Source organism: Mytilus californianus, unplaced genomic scaffold, assembly GCF_021869535.1.
Source record: "Mytilus californianus isolate M0D057914Y unplaced genomic scaffold, xbMytCali1.0.p SCAF_3, whole genome shotgun sequence".
Taxonomy (NCBI): Eukaryota; Metazoa; Mollusca; class Bivalvia; order Mytilida; family Mytilidae; genus Mytilus; species Mytilus californianus.
Window position 1 is genome coordinate 80,698,616 of NW_026262679.1, and position 15,774 is coordinate 80,714,389.

General features: G+C 31.1%; 1 protein-coding gene across 12 annotated transcripts in view; it reads left to right on the forward strand.

The window, feature by feature from the left end:
• Nucleotides 1–15,774, forward strand: part of LOC127735151 (rho guanine nucleotide exchange factor 28-like) — a 169,248-nt gene that overhangs the window by 107,795 nt on the left and 45,679 nt on the right. For 11 of the 12 annotated variants that reach the window (XM_052245235.1, XM_052245240.1, XM_052245244.1 and 8 more), the window contains 4 exons: nt 8,014–8,137; nt 8,984–9,075; nt 10,347–10,391; nt 14,012–14,069. In XM_052245235.1, coding sequence (XP_052101195.1) covers nt 8,014–8,137; nt 8,984–9,075; nt 10,347–10,391; nt 14,012–14,069 — 319 coding nt within the window. The remainder of the gene's footprint in view (nt 1–8,013; nt 8,138–8,983; nt 9,076–10,346; nt 10,392–14,011; nt 14,070–15,774) is intronic. The other variant, XM_052245238.1, reaches the window with a different exon arrangement.

Consider the following 15,774-nt stretch of genomic DNA (forward strand, 5'->3'; position numbering starts at 1 on the left):
TGCCGCTATTATTGTTGTTGTTACCAATAATGTAAATCAATTGTATCTGATTTTATGCCCTTTATGGGCCCTGTAATTTGGGAAATAAAAAAAAAAATCTATTCATTGATAAAACATAATATGGACTGGTCCAGTGTCCAGTTTGCAGGTCATTTAATTTTCTGTACACATTCATGCACGCTCTGATTTAATCAATATACTCGTACGAAAAAGCATGAACAGTTTGAAGGTAATCTAATAATAACTTAATCCAATCAAATTGCATAAGATTCAATAACAATGTCAAGTCCACATCATAATGAGTAATAGAGGTAAACTGGGTAGGGAGAAAATGACAGATATTTCAAGTTAATATTTATGCAATAACGAATTAAAATTTGTCAACCAAAAGTTTTGCTACAATTTCAAAAACATGTCGTTTTGTATGGGTATAGTTTTCGGATCTTTCATTCGCGTATTTAAGGCTATAAAAAGTTTGGGCTTCAAAAGTTCACACAATTATTGACTTTATACAGAAAATTCGTCCTTGTAAAACATTTAATAGTTCACAAATGATACGCGATTTTAAAGTAAAATTATTTCTTAAAACACTGCAAAAAATTTCATTCATATTGATAAAGTGGTATCGTCATAAAGTGCGTTGAAATGAACAGTGGTATAGCAAACATCGAATTCCCTCACAAAATGTTATCACACACTACAGTAAGGGGAGTCAGTTAAGTTTGTCTCTTTTTAGATACTATACAGGTAATCATTTGACACTACGTATACAACCTGTGTGACCCTGTGTAGTGATTTTGATTTTACGATAAATTCATGAATGAACGATAATTTTATGAATGAACATGAGCACCTGACCTCTTTCTTAAACACCTATTAAACATATAAAACCGTATTTAATAAGGAGATAATTCAGTCAAATTTTCAGTACTAAATCAACAACTGAAATGATTCCATTTTTTGATGAAACATTGTACGAACGGAGAACGGAATCGCAGGTATAAAAATGCACTCTTTTCCCTTGTAATGACCGCGGATCTATAATTTGTATAGATCGGTTGAAATCCCAAAACTAATTTGCATAATGGAAATTTAGGCGATAGCAATACATCGGAGTGACCTCAAGGTCATCCTCTGTAAAAATGAAATGTAAAAACTAGATTATTTTTCATGTAATCTGTTAACTGGTGTCCGCACACTAACAAAAAAAATATCACAAGGACCATATTATAATCTGCCATTTGAAAAGTCCAGTAAAGCTTCAGTTAACTTTAGAAACAAACCTTGCTTTTGCTCCTTTTAAAACAGTCAGTACACCAGTGTTGTAGCAAGTTAAAAGCTTTTATAAGAGTATATGTCGACCTGAGAATTATGCATTGTTGGCAATGTGATGAAAATGCATACATTAGATAAACTCATGGTAAGTTAAAGATTTATTTCATCCAAGATATGAATTGTATTGAATGCACTGCAATTTCTAATCAGGGGATATAACTCAGTAAAGATCTGATTTACTCTCATTCCATTAATTTACATTTAGATATATTAGACCTACCAATTTTTAGTCAGGACAAGCACATCATCAAATAAGCAAAATAAGTTATACCAATTTTTCATGACTATTTTTTTCTCCTGTTTCCTACAAAAAAGACTGGATGTAACTTGTACAGTAACCCATAGTTGTTAACTTGTACATCATTTGGTCTAAGACTGGTTGTAACTTGTACAGTAACCCATAGTTGTTAACTTGTACATCATTTGGTCTAAGACTGGTTGTAACTTGTACAGTAACCCATAGTTGTTAACTTGTACATCATTTGGTCTAAGACTGGTTGTAACTTGTACAGTAACCCATAGTTGTTAACTTATACATCATTTGGTCTCCGGTGGAGAGTTGTCCCAAAGATCCTCTTATTTTTATATTGGCACTAACCCTTGGTTGATTTCCATAACTTGATTAGTGTTGTCATGGATCACCAAGATAATTTCTATTTTAACAAGTTTTTGCACTGTAACATTGTGTCATCTGGCTGTTTTACTTGATAAAAAAAGTAAATACTTTTCTCTGAACCAGATCCTGTTAGCAAATAGTACTTATCTTTAGTAAGACCCATGATAATTATCTTCTAGTCAGGTTATTAGGTGTAGGTAAACCGTAATGTGTTAATAAGTGATTGTTTATTTACAAACAGAAGTCGTCTTCAGGTGTCTCCTCCCACACTGAGAAGTAGAACAGCTGCTTACATAAAATTTTATAAAGTGTTCTAAGCACTAACATATTATTTCACCACAGTTATGTTGCTAAACATGCTATGGGGGTGTTCTAACATGGCTGTTACTTCTTTTATGGGGTTACACATGTTTTCTTAGTACAGCAACAAGCTGAGACAAATGAAAATGTCATGACTACATGTCGCAGCCGTGTGATAGCAGAATTCGTCATTAATGTTAGTACAAATTTTAATGCTCAATTAAAAGTCTAATGAGACTGTACCTGAAGCGCATAGCATGTTTAGGTACATAATACTTAAGTCTCTACAAAGTGTGTAGGACTTGGATGATCAAAAGAGAATACAAAGATAGTGTTTAGCTTCTTTGCTTTGACAATACAGACATGCCAAAGATGAATCAAAGACATTAGTACTGAGTGAAGGGGCTTAGTGCTCTATGGGAAGATTTTATTTATATTTAATGGTCTAAACTTGTTGTACATGGAAAACAGACAGGTTGTTGTGCCCTTCAGACTAATCAAGTACAGTTAAAATCTAAAGTGTAACATATATGGTCAGGTTAAAAAACTAAGGAACTAAATACTTTGAAACTGAGTTTCCAAAACATTAGGACTGGAAATTCAGGAAAAAGCTGCATACATATATATTTATCAGATATCAGAATGCATGTTCTTAATATTGCAATAGTCACCCAGTCGCATACTTTTAGCATCGATTAAAACCTTGTAATAATTTCTGAATTTACAGTAGTCTACAATGCATATCATCTTTATATAGGACTAAGAAGACAGTGAAGATCTCTATAGATGGTTGTGGATTATATTTGTTTTATACCGTTTTCCTCCTTTAATGTCTTATAATCAGTCACCACTGGCCAGCTTTGATTGAAATAATTGAAATTCAAATCTTACTTTTCAGATTTTTAAAAAACGTAAAAAACATAGGATCAGAAAGGTACATTTTTATGAAATCTAAAATCTCCACTCCATCTTGAATGAATTGTACTCCTCTGAAATCCCAGAGTACAAAATATAACAAACTGATTTTTACTTCTTGAACGATTTGTACTTGTCTGAAATCCCAGAGTACAAAGTATAACTGACTGATTCTTCCATTCGAATGATTTGTACTCAATTGATAACACAGAGTACAAGGTATAACTGACTGATTCTTCCATCTTGAATCATTTATACTCAACTGATAACACAGAGTACAAAGTATAACTGACTGATTCTTCCATCTTGAACAATTTGTACTCAACTGATAACACAGAGTACAAAGTATAACTGACTGATTCTTCCATCTTGAACGATTTGTACTCAACTGATAACACAGAGTACAAAGTATAACTGACTGATTCTTCCATCTTGAACAATTTGTACTCAACTGATAACACCGAGTATAAAGTATAACTAACTGATTCTTCCATCTTGAACAATTTGTACTCAACTGATAACACAGAGTACAAAGTATAACTGACTGATTCTTCCATCTTGAACGATTTGTACTCAACTGATAACACAGAGTATAAAGTATAGCAGACTGATTTTATACATACTAATTTCAGATGTTGAAAGAGCACATGCCTGAAGACATTTCTAACAATTTATGATTTTAATATTTCTGGTTTCTATTGTATTTGAAAATTAACCATATTGTTGTCATTCTCCTTACATTATGGGGAAATGTTTTGTTCACCTTTGAATTTCACAATTACATGTTGTACACTTTTACAACAAATGGAAGTTTTTAACGACCTTGACTGGCTATACAGCCCTTGCACGGTCGGTATAAAGTACAATTTTAAAAGAAGTGGAATGTTTAAAGTTCTGATGGCTCTAATGTGGATGCAGAATTTTACTTATAGTTGCAAACTTATTAATCAAATGCTATTATTTTTTCCAAAACTTTGATTTATACGAAGGCATCTATATTTTTTTTTTCTATCTAATGGTATGTTTTCTTACCTATACAGAAATTCTTTGGGGTTGATTTATTGAAAATTCAAAGAATTTAATTTAAAAGGAGAGGTAACTCTTATGATTTATTTCATAATTAGATTAACAGTTAAAGTGACCTATTTTGCTGTTTACCTCCCTTGATCTTTGCTAAATCTGTATCCACTTTTTTTCCCAATCTGAAAATGAATAATGAATACATCTTGAGTTTGTGTGAAACTGTAGCCTTGGGATCTCTTAGTCAGAGTATTGTGTTTGGGTAGGGTTCTTATATCCTCTGAACTCTGATTGATAGTTGTCTCATTGGCAATCATACCACGTCTCCTTATTTCTATACAGATACCTTTCAGAAGTCAGAAACAGAAAAACAAAGAAATTTTTAAGTAGAGTAAATCATATTTGTCTTTAGTTTTCTGCACTTTATTATAATTAACTTTATCTAATTACCAGATACTAATACCACCGTTATCTGAAAATAATGTAATTTATGAATGAAGAATTATAGTGCACTTTTTACTCTCATCAAACTTTTGGCAATAGTCTTACAATCGGAAGAAGAAATATGCAAAAACCTTCTATCTATGATCATGATTTTTGAAATTTAAGTAACGCCTTTGACTTGCTACTTTCAAAAGAGAAATCTTGCAAAAAGTTATGATAATTTTTATGCATATTTATAGTGTATTTATATGCTGCTTTGCTGTTTTAGGATAAGAAATAATCACTGTTGATAACTAGATATTAGGATATCAAATTTTCAAAATCACTATCTTAACATTAAACCATTCTGTACTGAAAAATCTTTAGATTATATAACTGCATGAATGCAAGTTCTAAGTACAATTGAATTTGCTAATATTTAATGTACTTACTTGTACAGTACATATACATTTAGGGTTTTTATTCATTGTGTTTTATGCCAATGTATTGTTCTGTGTACCGATAAATACTAAAATTTCAGATATATGTATATAGAAAATTAATTAATGTACAAGATAGAGGTAGTATTTTTGCTTAAACATGAATATGATGAATCAAAATGTGTCTTATTTACTGTCACATCAGTGAAAAATAGGGTCAGTTGGTTGGCAACTTTTTATTTTTTTATTTTTCCAATTTATTTTCATTTTTGACTTTGGTTTATTTATGCAAAAATTCTAAGTTGTTGCCTTTCTGCCGCTTTATGATTGCAAAAAGAATTGTATATCCTGGTATTTGCCCAATTTTTCTTTGACGCCCATGTTATATTTTAATGATATGTCACCACTATAGTTATCTAATAAACAGGTAAACACATTATGTTTTTTATTAACCTGTAATTAAAAGTTGGCAAACAATGATGACACAGTTGGGTCACTTTGAGAGCTTCATTTGACACTCTCTTTGGTTCTATGTTTACGTGTAGTACATGGAAATCAGCTGGTTGCTGATTTTGAGATTGATTGTCAGAATGGGATATTCTTGTATTGTAATTATCAAATCTAGTTTCTAAATATTTGAATTTCACAAAATTTATTTTAATTTTCATTTGAAGCTATAGTTTTGAAACCATGTTTATGATGATGTCTGATAGATTTGTGTAAATTAATTTGGACTGAATTGTACCACATTGGCAGACTTCCAGGTCACATGATATTGATACATAGAATGTCTTGTGATTTACCACTTGGTTTCTTTTTTTGTCATTTTGTCTGTCTGTATGTTTTTGTATTGTAGCTGACTTGAACAACCTTAGTAACATAAAATACTCTTCAAGAAGATAAATCAGATGTTGAAACATCCACACCTGTTAATGATCTCTCTTAATCTATGCTTCAAAGTATTATACACAGATTTTTAAAAAATTTTAAATAAAAAATATTATTTGTGATAAGTTTTGTACTGGACAAACCACATTTTCTGTTTTCCAATTTGGAAAAAAAAAATGATAATAAAAATATCAAAATATGCTGGAAATTGTAACCAACTTTATCAATATTTACAAAAAAGGCTGACCTCAGCAGAATATCTCAACAGAGCAGATTAATTAAACCCATCCACCCCAAAGTCAAACCATCTTAACTTATACAAAACCCACACATAATTATTGTAAAATTGTAAATATTTCTGGCAAAGTATCTAGAAAATTTGGGTAAATGAGAACTTGTAGAGTGCAGTGGAGACTTTGTTTTAAGTACAAGCGTTTCTTGGCAGCAAAGTGAAAGTAGGATGCAACTGATGTTTGTGTTGCCAGATCTCTGTTTCAAATGAAAACGTTGTTGTCATTTGTATTTCTGACAAGGAAATGAAACTGACTAGATGGAAATATACATTTTCGTGTAAATTATTCTCTGGCTATAACATTTGAATTTTTCTTCAGAAGTATTAACTTGATAATTAATTTTGTGGACTATAAGTGAGGATTTCTTAATTTTCTGATATATTGACTGATTTGAAATAGAATTTATGCAGAAATTACTGCGTTTGATTGTAAGATAGTAATTATTTTATTGGCTTGTGACTTTATGATTGGATAGTACAACAAAAGATTGCAGACTTTTTTACTACTAATGATGATGTTGTTCTCAAATTAGCTTTTTTGTGCTTCCATCAGAATGGGAACTTTTTAGCTTTAAGTCAGTTTTGCTCTTTGTGATAATAATATAATTACTTCTTGGATTTATTTATGTTTTGATTTTATTATTTACGATTGGAATATGATGGTAATTGTTTCTTTACAAAACCGCTTTCAGAAAAGTGCAACCCTTCCTAGAGTAAGTTGTTTATCATTCTTCTTAATAATTGTTGTACAGGATTATATGACTTTAATATAAAAATATTTATTCTTTCAATGTTATTAATCTTAATTAAAGTTTGTGTAGGTCTTAAAATTAATGAGGTTTTTGAAATTAACTTTGAGAAGATTAATTTGAAATGATTCCTTTATTTAATTAAGTACAATTTTGTTTTCAATATAGACTCCTGTAAACCAACTAATTTTCACAATGAATTTATTTCGATGTTTTTTGCAAGTAGAAAAATAATGTGAATATGTCCAGCTATGAGAGAAGATCTACGTCTCTTATATAATGCAACAACAGTGATAAATGATGGACCACAAAGTCGCTAGAAACACTAATTAAGAAAAAAATATTCCCAGAAAACAGTTGGTTCACAGTATTTTAAAGTTATATTGCAGACGCAGGTCCAGCCATTTGAACTACACACCCCACCCCCCCTGGATTTCTTTGAAGAGTTTGGGATAAGTTCCTGGCTTAGGACACTGTCAATATTTAAAATAAATAAAAGTTCTGTTGCACCCTTGCATATCTTAGTATCCTCCATGTTTCTGACATATCTTGTATCCAGTCTATGTCTTATATTTTGTAATACCTTGTATAGGTGTGACTTTTTTTTCGCATAATTGTTAGAGTTATAAACTCCTAATTTTTCAACTGTGAGAAAGACAGGTATATATCCAAGCTAATACATACTGTAAAACATCTGTGAAGGCTATTCAGATGGTACCTTTTAATAGTAAGTGATATAACAATATGAGACATTTCAATTATAGATAACAGATGTTGGAATATATTTTGCCAGCAAAATACTTTGTACTTTGATAGTTAGTGCTTTTGAACTCTTTTGTCTGCAATTTGTCGTTTTAGAACTTGACTGATTGTGGTAAATTTTATTGTTTGAACACTTACATAAATATAATGTGAGGCTATGGTTTTGATATCCAGTGTTGTGGATATTTTAGCCAAATATAACCTTTTGGTTTATGCTTTTGAAAAATTACCCAGAATGCATTCAAATTAAACCCATTTTTTTTCTCTTTCCAGCATAAAGATAAAGAAGGTAAAGGGAAGAATACACACCAGTTTGTGTCTGTATCAGTCAGCAACTCTACACCATGTGCTGTTTGTAACAAATCAATGGCTAATAAGTTAGCCCTTAGATGTGAAAGTAAGTCTTCTGTAATCGTCATTAGAAAGAGTGGTTTCACATACTGTGGATTCATTTATTTTCATGGTACCAATTTTTTGTGGTTTGATGAAAAATTGTATTTTCGTGGAGATTTGATTTCTTGCAAATCTGCATGCAAGCCTATAGAAAATTTACACATCGTTGAACATTTAAATTTGTTGTTCACATACCCATGAAAACTGGTATCCAAGGAATAATGATGAATCCTCAGTAAAAGGGAAAAAAATAAACAATATTGACATGAGAAAACTATCAACCTAATAATATAAAATTGAAAATGTGTTTACAGTTAAACCTCATAAAGCTAATGTCTTTTGGACTAATGATTTTATAGATTAGAAAGATGTTGTAAATGTTCATGTATTCATCCTGTGTCCTAATAGAATTAAAAATAGCACAATATTAAGATTGATTTCTGGTTTATGTAGGGTTTGGTTAAAACATGTTTTACTGTATCTGCACATTTTCAGATTACTACACAGTCTTCAACAATTGGCAAAGATCAAAAGTCTTTTCATCTAAACCCACAGAGCCAAATTAAGTAAACCATGTTTGATATGAATTCACCTCTGGTGTGTTTGATATTGTAAAACTATAGTTTTCTTTCCAACTGTTTCTTAAAATAAACATTTTGGTAAAAGATACATGTAAAATAAAAATAAAAAAGATAGTTTTGATTGTGATAGCTTATAGAAAATCTGATTTGATTTAATTTTCTGTATAGCATCTACACAGTATGGCACTATTAAACCATTGTACGACTTTACAATTTATTTGATATTTCTCTTCTAAAGTCATTAAAATTTGTTGTTTCTTTAATTGTAGACTGCCTTATAAATGTCCATGAAAGTTCTTGCAAAGAACAAGTGACTACCTGTGGCAGACTTGGGGGACCATTATCTACACAGAGTATGAAGGTATGGAAAACTTTATATTGTAGAACTCAACATGATGAAAAGTGTAACTTGTGAAAGAGTAAAAGGTTATATGATGCTTCCACTGTAGAAATTGAGACCAAATTGGAACTATCTTGTCTGTCTGAGTTGTAATGTGTGAGATCTTTTCTTTTTCTGCCACTCACCATTTTGCTATTTGCAGATAATTTGAATTTTTCAATATGTTTAATAAACTTAATATATTCATCACACATTTCTCGAGTTCTACTGAACTCAATGTCTGTTATTGAGCTTGTCTGATGACTTGGTAGTGTGTCAATGGTTTTTGGATCTGTCAGATACCTATCACAAGTTTCCTGTTATTTTTATGCCCCCGCCATAGCAAAGGGGGCATTAAGTTTTACCCTTGTCCGTCTTCTAATTACCACAAAACACAGATCAAGTTCGAATTTTGGTGGCGTCACTTTTACCATTCTAGAGTTATGCACCTTTACAGATTTTCCGTTCTCTAACTTAAGTTTGCCTCAACTAAATGTTATGAAACTTATAAACAATGCTTATTACCACAAAATTCAGATCAAGTACAAATTTGGGTAGTGTCACTTTTACAGTTATTGAGTTTATGTCCCTTTATAACGTTATATGCAAGTGGGGGGATCATCTGTGTCCCATGGACACATTCCCCATTTATTTAATTCCAAATGCTTAGTACAGCAACATAACTTTTTGTTTAAGTATATTTGTTTTGTACACAAAATTAGTAGGTTCACTTTGCAAAATTAATTATGCCATCAACAAGAACATTAAATTTTACTAATTGTTCCATTCTTCATCTTGACAAGTAAACCCAGTTGCATGGAAATGTCCTTTTATGAAATGATTTTTTCTGAACAGCAAACATTTCAGGTTGCAGTTCAATATGTATAACATTTAATCAACTTCCACATCAAATTCAGAGTAATACTTTTACATGTTGACACGTAGTCAATTTACTTTGCTGGGAAATATTATAACTTTGTTGAAACCTGTGATAAAGATTTGGGTTTTTTTTTTAATAAAAAGTAGACCATGTAAACCATTTAATTTAGATGCTTTAAATTCATCTCATAGAAACATGCCCAAAATAATTTACAATCCAACTATCAGCTTTAATAAGTGAAAAAAAAGTCTTGTTTGAAAAATGTAGCCCATGAAACAGCTTTTCTCTTTGTTATTTTTTTTTCACATATTCTGTGAATCTGAATGATTTTTTAAATGATGTAAATTGTGAGAAAGATATTCTTGTATTTTAGAAAAACAAACAACCAAAGAGGTCGTCATTTTATAGAAGGAAAAAGGTTCTAAGAGCTTATAATTCTTACAATTTAATTCTGCAATTATTATAACAAATAAACATACATATAACTTCTAGGGGTTATAAGAGCTTATTAGTCTGAAAATATAATTCTGCAATTATTGTAACAAATAAAATATACATATAACTTATACTCATCAGGTGAGCTGAATGTTTAATTATCTAGTGACCACATGCCATTTTGACAAATTTAAATTTTGACATGGCTAGTTTTGACAGCAGATGTTACTAGAAGTGGACAGGGCTAATTATTTAACAGATTGTTGTGACTGACCAAACACATTAATACCTAATTATGCTTTATCATAATCAGATTATTTGAATGATTGTCTAATTTTATTTACCCACAACAGTTAAATTGTAAGGGGAATAACTCAAGCTTTAAAAAAAAAAAGACAATATCTAGGACTAACCATCAATTTATAACAAAGTTTAGATTGCCAAAAAATATTGTTTTTCCATAGGTGATAAAATGGTTGCATTTTTTAAATACAGACTTCAGAGAGTTAATTATTAGAATGGTATTACTAAAACTATTCTGATATTCAACTTTCTGAAGGTTGCATCTATAAATATAATAAATAAAAAAAAAAATATTCAGCCAAGATTGTTTAGTTACATAAATGTGCATTCCTGTTGCATTTCTTTATGCAATATTTTCTGCACTTAAATATACAAATTTCATCACGGATTATTAATGACATATATTTTCCTTGAGGACAAAGAAAAATATAATATTTTGCCTTTGGTATACGGAAGAGTCCACAAGGTGTCTGTTAATGAATGAATATCAGGTGTACACAACAACCAATCAGGATTAGTCTCACTCTTTATTCTGAATAGCATGTTGTCTTCCTTAAACGAATGTGCCCATGTTATTAACTGTTTTATTGTAACTTTTAGCAAGAACAGGAAGGTAACAGGGCTCGACAATAATGCCTGTCCGATTGTCTGGTACCAGGGGAGAAAAAATGTCCGACAAGTAAAAGCCATATCAAGTTTGTCCGACGGGACAAATTAAATCATTCTGTAGAAAATAAATTAAATCCAACTTTGATGATCAAAGTAACAAACAAAAAACAATAAAAGAAGATAAAAAAAAATATTAATTTGACATTTTTACTTGCGATTGATAATTTAAAACTGGTTCTTTGTCAGATACTTTATAACAGATGAAATGCATACTATTCTGGGAAACCAGTCTTACCAATTGAGATCATCTGTGAGCTTTGTATATAAGGTTCGGCACTGACATGGAAAAGAATCACTCCATGTTTAATAGACAGTTTCAGCACTGTTGGATTGACCATAGAATTGAGAAAATCATATATGATCATATTTAGACAAACAATATTTGATTGTGTTTGAATAAACATTTTACTATATTAAAAACAAAGCTGATTGTATTAAGGCATAAGTCATAATAATCAATATTTTATCAACATAAAAGACCAGGATGTAAACCAAATGAGTGTAGACTGACAGGCCTACCAGACTGCGCCTGATGTGCACACTGATGAGACTATGGCATTGATGAAAACTAGAACCTAAGTCCTGTGACTAGACCTGACTAGATTCAATTGTTCTCCACTCATAATTTTGAAAAGGATATCAAGAGATATAAATCAAATTCTGTTCTATTGATTTAATTCATTTTGTTCATTGAATCAACCTAAAATGCAAAAATGGTTTATATAAAGGTTGGTTTTTTTTTTGGAAAAGTTACAATTACATTCAGACAAGTAAGTTTTGGTATGTCCTTGTCCTATTGGGCAAGTTGAAAAAAAAAGTTATTGTGGAGGCCTTGGTATTTCTTTTCCTCTTTCTGTTGATTAAGTAAGCATAGATGGACAAGAGTGTAGGTGTCAAAAGAAGAATCTAGTGTAAATATCAAAACTGCTTCTAGTCAATTATTCAGTACCCTCTCCCATCCACAAATCCTTTTTTTTTTGGGGGGGGGGGGATGTTTCCTTATTTGCTTAAACTTTCTCACAGTAAATGATGATTTTATAAATTCAGTCCACAGATAACTGTGTGAAACATGACACTTCTTAAATTGCTTTTATCAACACAACTGTATGTGGAGAGCTTAAGAAAATGAAATTAATCTATAATTATATCATTATCTAAGTCCACATTAAGATTTTACATTTTGATCAGTCTTTTCTCTTTCCACCATTTAATTTTGATTTCATGACCTACAATGACCTAATATTACATAAGTAGAAATAATGGTCAGCACCTCTGGGCATAACTGATCAATAACCTGTCAAGTTTGAATGAAATGAACTGTTAAAGCCCCTTAGGATGTGGACAAATGATAAATTTATATTGAGTATGAATGAAATATTTGACAAATGTGATAGCTAGACATAGGTGTGCTACAGAAGGATTGATTTTGGATTATTTTTTTATATGTTATACTTTTATCAGTGAATTTCTTCGATAGAACTGCTGTTTGACTGGATTTACCATGCACAATTTTTAAAGGAAATTCAAGGTTTTAATTGATGTTAAATGATTCTTTAGATTGTTTTAAAGTGAATCTAAAGATCTTTGGAGACTACAGTCATAGGATTTTTATGTGTCACTGTTAATTTGCAGTTAATTTCCGTTATAAATGCAGATGTGTGATTTTGGCACTTTCTAAACAAAAAAAGGTGAAATTGCATTCCCTTGGTAACTGGATGTGGATATTAGTTGCATATTAATGTGACAGAAAATAAAAAATTGGATTTACAAATTTCTTTGATCTCTAATTCTGGTTTTGAGAAGAAAGCCTGGATGGACAGCTTCACTTAATAATCTGCAAACATCAAAAGGTTTTGGGATAATTACATGACAACATTGCATTAGGATTCTCTAATTTGTGGTGATGAGACAATTTTATAGACAAGGAAATTTGTCAAACTGCAAGTTCATGTAATTGATCATATTAATTGAAGCCTTCTTAGGCATTCAGACTGCAATTAAAAAGTTTTTTTTTCCTTAGAAATTCCTTAATAGGGTTGTTAGTCAGTATCAGAATTAAAAAGTGATTCACTAAATTTTTATGCAGTATTAAAAAAAATTGTTTGCCTTGATGGAAGAATTGTTATCCGATCTGAATGCAAATATGGTTGATAAGAATTTGACCACCAGTAGTTCTGATGAAGACATTGGAGACATTGAACTATTGAAGGAAAGTGAGCAAAATAGCCACATAGTAGTACCAAATGAGCTACAAATTGAAATTAATGAGACAAATAATGTAAATAATGAACCGGAAATTGTACTGATTCAGGAAAACAAACAAATTGAGCAGAAAAATGAGCATGATGAATCAGAGGTAAAATGTTTAAGTTTTAAGAGAGTAATGGCAAATACATGTATACTTTTGCCTTCATTTTCAGTACTTAGGGCAGTCAAAACAGCTGTTTACCCACTATACTGTCACCAAAGCTGCTTTTCATTTGAAATAAACATGCTAGTAGCCGCCTTCTTTGACAGCTTTAAAACTGCTACTTTTTTTGCTAGTATTTTTGCAAGCAGTTTGGAATATTTTTACAAGGGAAATGCTTTCATCAATAACTATTATTATTGACTTTGTGTTATATTTTACAGCTTCCACCAAGAGAAGGAGGAGATCACAGAATGTTAAAGGAGAAACAACACTCAGCATGTAAGTCATGGATTATCTCCCTTTCTTTGAATTAAATTGGATAGACAAAGAAATCAATCAAAGCTAAAAAAAACAAATGCACTGGTGTAGGCTTTGATGGGGTTAGGGATGTAAGGGTATATGACAGTAGGAATTTATTTTTTTGCTTATCACTCTCTGAAATTTGACCCACCTTTCTGTGCATTCCTACGCCACAGGTCACAAAAACATTTTATGACAAAAGTTGACCATAAGTTAACTGAAATGTTGATGACATACAAGCATTTTTTCTCGTAAGATTTTTTGTGAAATGAGTCAATGAAATGTTATGTATAAAAATAATATCCATATCAATTAACTTTTACTAACTCCGAATCAGAACAGAGTAAAAGTCAAGATTTTGTTTCAGACTTATTTCTTTATTTCTATATTTTGACATTGAGAAATATATTTATGAAAGTTACCCAAGGTTTATACAAGGTCAACAATATGACAAAAGTACATTAGATAATCTTGACAGATTGGAAAAGGACTTTGATTTTTTTCTAATGCTAATACCATATTTGTTTGGTTTCTTAGCTACATTAGGTCCTTTCTTTAGATGACAGTGGGTTGGATCAACAATGTTTATATACAAACAATAAGATGTACATTTAATATTTGGCATCAAGACAGGTTATCTTTTCAATGACAATAATACCTTCAATTTTACTTATATCTACCTGGTCAGCAGGTGAAAAGTTATTATAGAGGATCGTTTAGGGAAAATTTTGTCTTTACGTAATTTTTTTGGATGATATGTGAAACGGTTGAGGTTAACTAAAAAGTTATTTTTATATGTGAAAAAATTGTAAGGTAATGTTAGAGACATTGAGGGGCTGTGGGGGGGGGGGGGGGGGGGGGGGGGGGGGGTTGGCTCTTTTAATATCTGGAAAGATTTGGATAATCTGATGTCAAAACTTCTTGATGATCCTTCAAATCTTCAAATTTTTCACCTGATAAATATCAAATGGAGTTAAAGGGGAAGAGTTTGAAGAGTGCCATTTGCTTTGTTTGACTTGTCCATCTACTCTGTTGTACAGATATTTTAGGAGAGATTTTTAAATTCTCTTTTTATGACAACAATGGCATGTTATCAATTATCATGCATCTCAAAGTACTGTTATTACATTCCAATGAGTAGAAATTAGTATACCATTTTCTAACCAGGTGACTATTATGGTACTTTGTCAACAAAGTTGGCCGTAATATGTCAGGTCATGAGACTTTTGATGGATTTGGACTTACAATTAAGTACACTTATAACAAACCACTCTACTTTTCAAGTATTTTATTGATGTATGTGTAGATGGCTATATACAAGTTAAAATGGACTGGAACACTGAAAATTATTGTATCATTTGTTGTATTCTTATCCAGTGGGGAGGTATAGAGGCTGCACACTCCTTTGATTTATATGAATTTTAAGCATATTTGAAAAAAAAAATCCCTTCCATCTAGAAATTTCTCTTTCCCCCTTCAAAAATCCTGGATCTGCACGTGCTTATGGTTATATTTGGATATCATTAGTAAACTCTCCCCCCCCTTTCAAAAATCCTGGATCTGCACTTGCTTATGGATATCAATAGTAAACTATCCCCCCTTTTCAAAAATCCTGGGTCTGCACTTGCTTATGGTTATATTAATATATTTGGATATCATTAGTAAACTCCCCCCCCCCTTTCCA